This window comes from Xenopus laevis, chromosome 1L, assembly GCF_017654675.1.
Source record: "Xenopus laevis strain J_2021 chromosome 1L, Xenopus_laevis_v10.1, whole genome shotgun sequence".
Taxonomy (NCBI): Eukaryota; Metazoa; Chordata; class Amphibia; order Anura; family Pipidae; genus Xenopus; species Xenopus laevis.
Genome location: NC_054371.1, coordinates 17,387,001 through 17,398,031, shown reverse-complemented (window position 1 = coordinate 17,398,031; position 11,031 = coordinate 17,387,001). Strand labels below are relative to the sequence as shown.

Here is an 11,031-nt window from a genome sequence, read left to right as displayed (position 1 = left end):
AACCTAAATTCTGCAAGGCTGGAGTGACTGGATGTGTAACATAATAGCCAGAACACTACTTCCTGCTCTTCAGCTCTCTAACTCTCTAAGGGGGGCCACATGGGACATAACTGTTCAGTGAGTCTGCAATTGATCCTTAGCATTCCGCTCAGATTCAGAAGTAACAGTAATGACCCATGTGCCCCCCCCCTCGTCACTGATTGGTTACTGTCTGGTAACCAATCAGTGGAAACCAAGAGAGCTGAAAAGCAGGAAGTAGTGTCCTGGCTATTATGTTACACATCCAGTCACTCCAGCCTTTATACATTACATTTTTGGCTAACTAACTATATTAGAAACATTTTATATTTTGCACAGCCTATCTATTTACCCAGTTTTTATTTTTACACTGAACTGTTCCTTTAAATTCCTTGGCATATTCATACAGATTATCTCAGCAGAGCTCATGGGCACCATCTTCAGTACCTACAGATTCCTTGTGTAAGTGAGCGCTGACATTGGGCTTTTTCAAGCATGCGCAGTTGGGGGCCATTCTGGTATTCATGCCTACTGTGCCCTAGGTTGCACCCATGTGTTTTTAAAGGACTTCAATAAACCTATTGGACTTTATAAATATGTCATTTATCCTTTGTCTGCTCAGGCTGAGGTGTATCCTGCTATGCTGAGTCTTATATGTATAATAACAGATTTCTATAACCAGAACAGATACACAGATCACCAGTGGCTTTGTGGGATTTGTTGGATAAGCTCTTTCTCTTGGAAGTAGTACTTGAGGGATGTATACTGTTCAATAAAAATCTGACTCCATGTCCTTTTTACTTTATGCAAAGTTTTCCAAGCACTGAACAAGTGTGTATAATTCCAGTGTAATATACTGAAGCCAAAATGACATACATGTAAGATAAGAGCAAGATGCCTGACATAGTGCAGATAATCAATATTCTCATTGGTGAATCCTCCTGCATCTATAATGACTTTTTTTGTTAGTATAATTCTCATTAGTAAACTGTTTCCTATGTGTTATTAAGTTTTCCTGCTGCCTCCTTTCCCAGGCTGTGCAGGGAAGCCGCTGCACTGTAAGATATGAACCAATCAGCAGCTAGGCTGACCTGAAAGGGAACTGAAGTTCGTCTTTGCCTGTGTGTCTGTAGGGCTGTGATTGGCTATTTATCTGCTACTTTGCTTCTGCCAGGGACCGTTAGGACATGCTCACCCCTCATTTGAAACAAATACAGTGGGGCTTATTTATAAACATTGGGCAAATTTGCTCCTGGGCAATAATCCATAGCAAGTAATCAGTGAATAGTACTATTGGAGAACAATTAAATTATATTTGATTAGTTTCCATGGGTTATTGCCCAGGAGCAAAGTTGCTATTTTTTTAAAAAAATAAGCTGCTGTGACTGTGGTATCCATCCATAGAGAGTTCCACTAGAGGAGGCATTTTTAAAGATAATATTTATTTTGTGTCCAAAGTAAAACCAGCACCATATAGTTGTATTCATTATTTCCTATAATATTAGGTTTTTTATTTATTTATCCTATATGTCTCCATTAATACACTGAGGAACTTCAAGATAAAATGTAGATTTTAATGTTGTCTTGACGCTGAATCTTATGAAATGCCTATTCTGGTCTGATTGTGTTTTGCGGAAAAATACCATGTGTTATGGGTTTGGCCCGTCTTCAAGGATGAAAATAAATAAAATCATTTCCAAGACATCTTGAGATCATAGGGATCAAATTGGTTAGAATTTATCAGCCTCCATTTAAGTTTTTTTTTTATTAATCAAACTGATGCCTAGCAATTATAATTCTATAGAGCTCAAGTCTTCCCCTACTGAGAATATCATGTCATGCTCTGTAGCTTTATAGAGTAACATGTAAATAACTCACTGGCACAGTAACAGGGAGGTTTTTGTTCAGCTCTGTATCACTGTGTGAGAGGGGAATTGTAATGCTGCTGACAGTAATAATCTGCTGCATCTTCTGCTTCCATTCTGCTGATTGTAAGAGAGTAATCTGTTCCAGACCTACTGCCGCTGATCCGCTCTGGGGTCCCTGTGTGTCGGGTGCTTGCAGCATAGATCAGCAGCTTTGGTGCCTGCCCTGATTTCCGTTGGTACCAGGCTATATAGTTATAAACACTGCTACTGGCTTTACATGTGATGGTGACAGTTTCTCCTGGTGACACAGAGACATAATCTGGAGACTGAGTCAGTACAATCTGCCCATAGGAACCTAAGGATTGGGAAAAATGATAATAAAATAAATGTAATTACTCCAAATGTTATTATATATATATATATATATATATATATATATATATATATATATATATATATATATATATATATATTGCTAAATCACTGGTGAAATCAGTGTAAGTGAGTGATGATATAATTACCTGGAACAGTGAGAGAGAAGAGAGTGGAGAGGACAAGCAGTAAGTATCTCCCCATACTGACAGTAGGAGCAGTGTCAGGTGCAGATCACTGAGACGTCACATAGGAAATAGAACATTTATAGCATCTTATATCTACAGGGAACTCACCACACACTTTGTGTATGCAAATCAACAGGAGCAGATACATTTCTGTGTTACACCAGGGAACTGTATTGCACCTTTATATCTTGTGGGAGAATCTATACAGAATGATCTCCAGTTATTACTGAACTGCAATATATGATTTCAGCCCACAATGCTGCTGTTAACAAATCAGACAGAAAAATAATTCCACCGCTTTGTGAAATTGTTCACACATTGTGGTGCTGTTAATTCTATCTTTAAATGTATTTACAACTTACAACAGTACCAATGTGCTTATGTGCTTAGTGATGTTAAGAATTCATTAGGCACAAGTCAGTTGTGTGTATAGGTGCAACATACATGTCTCCTGTAGTCAGGAATTAATTCCGGGGTTCACTTGTATCCATGGGTCTGTGCTTTGTACTCTGTATGTAATGAATCAGCCAGACTTACTGACACAGTGCCAATAGGTGTAATGACCATACGTTGGACATTTCTGCTCTGCCTGAATAACATCACAACTGTTGGACATGCTGCAAATAACATTTCAAAAGTCTGATATTTACCAGAAGTATTTTATGTTGGATTTGCCATCAAGTCTTACTTTATTATAATTGGCACAAAACCAACATTATTATTGTAAAGATTCTCTGTAATTGTTTTTAAACCCTGTGACCATGCAGCCAATATTATCATTAAGTTGCAATAAGTTAACATTCTGTGCTGTCTAAATATACATCTATGCAAAGCATCATAGAATTTAGATTTAGCTAAATAGCTAAGTGTATAGTGTGGTAATATAATGTTGTGCTCATAATAAGTTATATAATAGTCCAGAAAAAGAATTAGCAGTAAAAAAAAACCCACTTCCTTGCCTGAATTGATTGAGATCTAACAATGAGTGCTTTAAGGTGCTTAGTGCTATTATCACGTGATCGACTCCCAATCAATTACGTGCCAACACATGGTTAATAAATAATGTCTCAATCGATTATTGATGTGTATAATAAATTAATTGATTAAAGTGCTTGTGCTCTAATTCATGTAGGGGCACATTTACTATGGGACGAATATCGAGGGTTAATTAACCCTCGATATTCGACAGTTGAAGTAAAATCCTTTGACTTTGAATATTGAAGTCGAAGGATTTACCGCAATTCGTTCGTTCAAACGATCGTAGGAAAAATTGATCGATGGAACGATTAAATCCTTCGAATCAAACGATTCGAAGGATTTTAATCCATCGATCGAACGATTTTCCTTCGATCAAAATAAGCTAGGAAAGCCTATGGGGACCTTCCCCATAGGCTAACATTGCACCTTGGTAGGTTTTAGGTGGCGAAGTAGGTGGTCGAAGTTTTTTTTTAAAGAGACAGTACTTCAACTATCAACTGGTCAAATAGTCGAACGATTTTTAGTTCGAAGCGTTCGATTCAAAGTCGTAGTCGAAGGTCGAAGAAGCCAATTCGATGGTCGAAGTAGCAAAAAAACAACATTTGAAATTCGAAGTTTTTTTCCTTCTAATCCTTCACTCGAGCTAAGTAAATGTGGCCAGTACTGTGACTTTCAAATAATTTTATGCTTGCGCACAATTCATAAATAAATAGTCAGTAGCGGAATTACCGGGGGAGCAGGGGGTGCGAGCGGGCCAGGGCCCACACCCCCTCAGGGCCCCCCAGCAGTCCGTGCGCCACATACAAATGCGGCCGTACGGAGGGGGGCGGGGCCCGGCTGCACATCACGCACCAGGGCCCGCCCCCTCTAGGATAGCTACTGTAAATAGTCTCAAAAATCCATTGGTTCTATGTATAATTAATAAGTAAAATGCTGGTGCTATAAATACTGATTTCAAGGTGAGTTCATAATATTAAATAGGTTTATAAATAAAGCGTCAGCAATTCATGAGTAAAAGAATGGAAACAGAAAATAGTACAGAGGCATTTTTCTAAGCCCTGGGACAGCACACGTAGGAGAAAGGCAGAACACGTGATAGCACTAAGCACATAAAGCACTTATAGTTAGATCTCAATCAATTCTGGCAAGACAGTGGGTTTTTTTTTTACTGCTAATTCTTTTTCTGGATAATTTGTTTGGTTTATATACTTCTACACAGCCTTGAATTAGAGAGTAAAAGTGAGTGAAAATCAACTACAATAGAATTGTTTATCAATTGTGATCAAAAAGTTATATAAGATTAACAATGTATCTGTTTGTTTTTGTAATAGTAGCGGACATGAAAAAATAGATAAACGGTTCTTTGCTGACATCTTGTGGCCAGTTTCTGGTATAACAGAAAAATCATATTTCTGCCAATTAAAGGCCCAGCAAAATCTTATGTGAGAGATGGATGGCTTTAGAATCTCAGAATAGAACAAATACAATCCTATGGACTCAGTATATAAGGAGACCATCAGGGCCTTTACTTTAGTTCTCTCCTTCTCCTCCAAGGCTGAAGAACACCAGGAGACCTCCCCTGCCATAACCAAGATCAGGTCTATGTTTTTGTATCTGTTTGTCAGATTCACAAACTACAACAAATACTCTTCTTCCTTCAAGAAACCTGTCATTGTGGGCTACAAGTTTAGCAGATACAATTTTACCTATATTTCCAAGATGTTTCAATTTACAACCAATATATAAAACAAAATATTCTGTTTTCTATAAATACATCCTAGTTCAGCTCACCTTGTGATTAATTCATGAAAATGTGTAAAAAAATACCTTCTCTTAGCCCTCTCAAGCCTAAAATCACTGCCCATGTCCAGTGTCACTTACACCTTAATAAATTGTATATTTCTTGCATACTAGCATGACTGATGTTCCCTGCCCTCTGTGCCCAGTGTATGCAAGTATTGTAGTTATACTTCTACAATCGTTGCCATCCCCAGCTTACAGTAAAATGACATTATCCAGCAATCACTGGGTGCCTGTATCACCAACACTTGAGGCAAGAATCATCCAGATATCTAAGATAAGGATTCACAGTAAAATTGCATTAACCCCAGACATGCCAGTAAGATGAAATATGTAAAGAAGCACAGCATTAATTGTCATACACAGTGCACACTGTGGCCACCCCCCAAATATCACTTCATGACATAATGTGCCCCTAAGAACTTCATGACAGTCAAAATAATGCCCCCCCCCATGAATTTCATGACACACTGTTGACAAATATAACTAGAGGACTACATTCCACAAAAATCTGTTTTAAGACACAATCTTAAATTTTAAAAAAGGTCTCCAAAGTCTCTACAGTAAGCTTTTGGCTCTGTTTGTGGCTTTGGGTCTTTGGCTCTGTTTGCATCTTCATGTCTTCATCTTTGTGTCTTCAGCTTTGTGTCTTCAGCTTTGTGTCTTCGGCTTCGGGTCTTTGGCAATGCTTTTAAGGGGGGCCTAGCTAATCCACCCCCCCCCCCCTTTAAACCTAAATTCTGCAAGGCCCGGGACAACTGTATGACTTGTCTCCCCTAGTGGCGGCCCTGGTGATATCAACTTGCAGTATAGCAGTAAATACTGTAGTGACTGAAGTTTATAAGAACGTACGAGTCACATGACTGGGAAACTGACAATATGTCTAGATCAATGTCACCTACCAGAGTGCCAGTGGCAGTAAAATTCCCAGGAGCTCAGCTTGACAGCAAATTTTCAAACTCATGCGTTCCTGTACATGGTATATAGGTAATACACTTAAAGGAACAGTTCAGTGTAAACATAAAAAAATTTATCTAATATAGTTAGTTAGCCAAAAATTTGATGTAAAAAGACTGGAGTGACTGGATCTGTAACATAATAGCCAGAACACTACTTCCTGCTTTTCAGCTCTCTAATTCTCAGTAGTCAATGAATTTAAGGGGGGCCACATGGGACATAACTGTTCAGTGAGTTTGCAATTGATCCTTAGCATGCCGCTCAGACTCAAAAGTAACAGTAATGACCCATGTGCCCCCCCCCCAAGTCTCTGATTGGTTACTGTCTGTACCTACGGATTCCTTGTGTAAGTGAGCGCTGACATTGGGCTTTCTCACACATGCGCAGTTGGGGGCCATTCTGGTATTCATGCCTACTGTGCCCTAGGTTGCACCCATGTGTTTTTAAAGGACTTCAATAAACCTATTGGACATTATAAATATGTCATTTATCCTTTGTCTGCTCAGGCTGAGGTGTATCCGGCTATGCTGAGTCTTATATGTATAATGCAAAATAAACCAACGACGTCCTCCGCACTGCCCTTTCAATTTTTCAAAGAATGCATCAAATCCTCGCTTGGGTAAACCGCTATCCCAACATCTGGCAAAAATTAAAGGATGAGGAGAGCACTTCTCAATAGCAAAACGCTGTGGTTATGTTTATTAAAGGCTACTACACAACATGTTTCGGGTCATTACATACCCTTTCTCAAGTGTAACAAACACAGAACAAACAAGGCTATAAAAGCTCTCCCATCAAGTGAGAAATTAGTCAAAGGGGCGTGCCATCAATTAAGTTAACATCATATGAAAAAAGAATTTTTTAAAAAATTTTTAGAAACATTATTGTTAAAAAACTTTTGAAAAAACATTAATGTCCATATGTCCATATATAAACATAGAATGTGCTTTAAAATCTTCTGTGTTCCCATCAGTGCTGTAGAATAATAATATAAATACACACTATTTAAAAACATAAAATCCACATGAGTACAAGGCATATAGAGAACCTAATGCTGTTCTTATCTTGTCTTTTTCGAAATAATGTATTACAATCACATAATGTGTCAATTCATATTGTAACATAGTATTATACTTGATTAACCTGCAATAGACAGGATCCTATATTCAATTTGACATAGCTATTATTTCACCATTTATTTAGCATGTCTTTGTATCAGCATTAGATATTACCATATACTTTATTCATCTATGTTGAAGTAAATTCAAGGCCTGCAAGATCAAAAAGAAGAAAAGTACAATATAAAAATTTTTATAGAAATGGTTTTAAACTCCAACCCATCCGGGGTTAGTGTGTTCAGCCTTTTTATCCATTTCCCTTCTGCCTGAAGTAATTTTTTCTGTCTATCACCTCCTCTTACATTCATAGTGATCTCTTCTAACACACACCACCTAAGTTGCATTGGATTATGTCTATGTTCATAAAAATGTCTAGATACCTGTGTGTCATTCTGTGTTCCTTCTTTAAAATTTCTGATGTAACCTCTATGTTCCTGGATCCTTTTCTTAACTTCTCTTTTAGTTTGACCCACGTATCCCATGCCACAAGGACACTTCAACATATAGACCACATACATCGAATTGCAGGTGGCATGACATTTTATATTGATTTCATTTCCCTTTGTTGGATGATAAATCTTAGCTCCTTTCATTATTGACGAGCAGCAATTACATCCTAAACACGGAAATGTTCCATATTTAGGTTTACCTAAGAATTTTCTTTTTTTAGGTCTTGTGTCCGAAGGGCAAAGCATATCTTTTAATGTACGACCACGTTTATAACAAAATAATGGCGGCTTAGCAAACAACTGACCATATTGTCTGTCTGTTTGTAATAACGGCCAGTATTTAGTGATCACCTTTTCTATTCTATCACTATGCTGGCTATACGTGGATACAAATGCTGTTCTTTGTTCACTCACATTTTTCTGTTTTTTGACTAGTAGGTCGTCTCTTAAGAGTGAATCTGTTTCCTTAATGGCCTTATTAATAGACTCAGGTCTATAACCTTTTTCCAAAAAACGATTAACGAGGACCTCAGAGGCCTCCGCATATCCTTCTGAGCTAGAAGAAATCCTTTTTGCCCTCATAAACTGTCCCTTAGGTATTGCTCTTTTCACTTTAGGGCTATGATAGCTTTTGGCATGTAGAAGGTTATTTTTATCTACTGCTTTTCTGTACAGGTCAGTTTGTATTATCCCTTCATTTAGAGACATCTTATATGTATAATAACAGATTTCTATAACCAGAACAGATGCACAGATCCCCAGTGGCTTTGTGGGATTTGTTGGATAAGCTCTTTCTCTTGGAAGTAGTGTTTGAGGGACGTATACTGTTCAATAAAAATCTGACCCATGTCCTTTTGTTCTCACAGATGAAGTTGGAAGCTTTATGCAAAGTTTTCCAAGCACTGAACAAGTGTGTATAATTCCAGTGAAATCTACTGAACCAAAATGACATACATGTAAGATAAGAGCAAGATGCCTGACATAGTGCAGGTAATCAGTATGAATCCTCTTGCATCTATAATGACTTTTTTGTTAGTAGAATTCTCATTGGTAAACTGTTTCCTATGTGTTATTAAAGGGGAAGGAAACCTAGTCGGCGCAAACCCCCCAACCCCCCTCCCATTTGTTGCTCACCCTCCCTCCTCCCCCCTGGCCTACCCGTCCCGCTGGGAAAATGCCCCTAACTTGTTACTTACCCTTCTGCGCAGGTCCAGTCCAGGGAGTTCACCGACGACATCTTCTTCCACGCGCGTGACTTTTGGCACATGCGCAGTAGATCGTACCGGCAAAATCATCCTACTGCGTATACGCCGTTCACAGCAGGAAGAAGATCGCATGGAAGAAGATGTCGTCGGTGAACTCCCTGGACTGGACCTGCGCAGAAGGGTAAGTAACAAGTTAGGGGCATTTGCCCAGCGGGATGGGTAGGCCAGGGGGGAGGAGGGAGGGTGGGCAACAAACGGGAGGGGGGTGGGGGGTTTGCGCCGACTAGGTTTCCTTCCCCTTTAAGTTTTCCTGCTGCCACCATTCCCAGGCTGTGCAGGGAAGCCGCTGCACTGTAGGATATGAACCAATCAGCAGCTAGGCTGACCAGAAAGGGAACTGAAGCTCGTCTTTGCCTGTGTGTCTGCAGGGCTGTGATTGGCTATTCAACTGCTACTTTGCTTCTGTCAGGAACCGTTAGGACATGCTCACCCCCTCCTTTGAAACAAACACAGTGGGGCTTATTTATAAACATTGGGCAAATTTGCTCCTGGGCAATAATCCATAGCAAGTAATCAGTAAATAGTACTATTGGAGAACAATTAAATTATATTTGATTAGATTCCATGGGTTATGAATAGTACTATTGGAGAACAATTAAATTATATTTGATTAGATTCCATGGGTTATTGCCCAGGAGCAAAGTTGCTATTTTTTTTATAAATAAGCAGCAGTGACTGTGGCAGATCCATAGAGAGTTACATTAAAGGAGGCATTTTTAAAGATAATATTTATTTTGTGTCCAAAGTAAAACCAGCACCATATAGTTGTATTCATTATTTCCTATAATATTAGGTTTTTTATTTATTTATCCTATATGTCTCCATTAATACACCGAGGAACATCAAGATAAAATGTAGATTTTAATGTTGTCTTGATGCTGAATCTTATGAAATGCCTATTCTGGTCTGATTGTGTTTTGTGGAAAAATGCCGTGTGTTATGGGTTTGGCCAGTCTTCAAGGATGAAAATAAATAAAATCATTTCCAAGACATCTTGAGATCATAGGGATCAAATTGGTTAGAATTTATCAGCCTCCATTTAAGTTTTTTTTTTTTTTATCAAACTGATGCCTGGCAATTATAATTCTATAGAGCTCAAGTCTTCCCCTACTGAGAATATCATGTCATGCTCTGTAGCTTTATAGAGTATCATGTAAATAACTCACTGGCACAGTAACAGGGAGGTTTTTGTTCAGCTCTGTATCACTGTGTGAGAGGGAAATTGTAATCCTGCTGACAGTAATAATCTGCTGCATCTGCTGCTTCCATTCTGCTGATTGTAAGAGTGAAATCAGTTCCAGACCCACTGCCACTGATCCGCTCTGGGGTCCCTGTGTGTCGGGTGCTTGCCCTATAGATCAACAGCTTTGGTGCCTGCCCTGATTTCTGTTGGTACCAGGCTAACAAGTCGCTAACACTGCTACTGGCTTTACATGTGATGGTGACAGTTTCTCCTGGTGACACAGAGACATAATCTGGAGACTGAGTCAGTACAATCTGCCCATAGGAACCTGAGGATTGAGAAAAATTATAATAAAATAAATGTAATTACTCCAAATGTAAATATATATATATATATTGTATAAATTGCCAAAGCAATGTGAAAAAAGCATATTTATTAATATATAATTACCTGTAAGACAGTGAGAGAAGAGAGCGGAGAGGACAAGCAGTAAGTATCTCCCCATACTGACAGTAGGAGCAGTGTCAGGTGCAGATCACTGAGACGTCACATAGGAAATAGAACATTTATAGCATCTTATATCTACAGGGAACTCACCACACACTTTGTGTATGCAAATCAATAGGAACAGATACATTTCTGTGTTACACCAGGGAACTGTATTGCACCTTTATATCTTGTGGGAGAATCTATACAGAATGATCTCCAGTTATTACTGAACTGCAATATATGATTTCAGCCCACAATGCTGCTGTTAACAAATCAGACAGAAAAATAATTCCACCGCTTTGTGAAATTGTTCACACATTGTGGTGCTGTTAATTCTATCTTTAAA

General features: G+C 38.6%; 2 gene segments (V, D, J or C); both read right to left on the bottom strand.

Annotated features, from left to right (window-relative positions):
• Window positions 1-1,671: 1,671 nt before the first annotated feature.
• Window positions 1,672-2,592, bottom strand: LOC121401982. The segment is given in 2 exon segments: window positions 1,672-2,241; window positions 2,408-2,592. Coding segments are annotated over 2 exon segments (363 nt in total).
• A 7,529-nt stretch (window positions 2,593-10,121) lies between these two features.
• LOC121401981 lies at window positions 10,122-10,799 on the bottom strand. The segment is given in 2 exon segments: window positions 10,122-10,524; window positions 10,647-10,799. Coding segments are annotated over 2 exon segments (363 nt in total).
• Window positions 10,800-11,031: the final 232 nt, after the last annotated feature.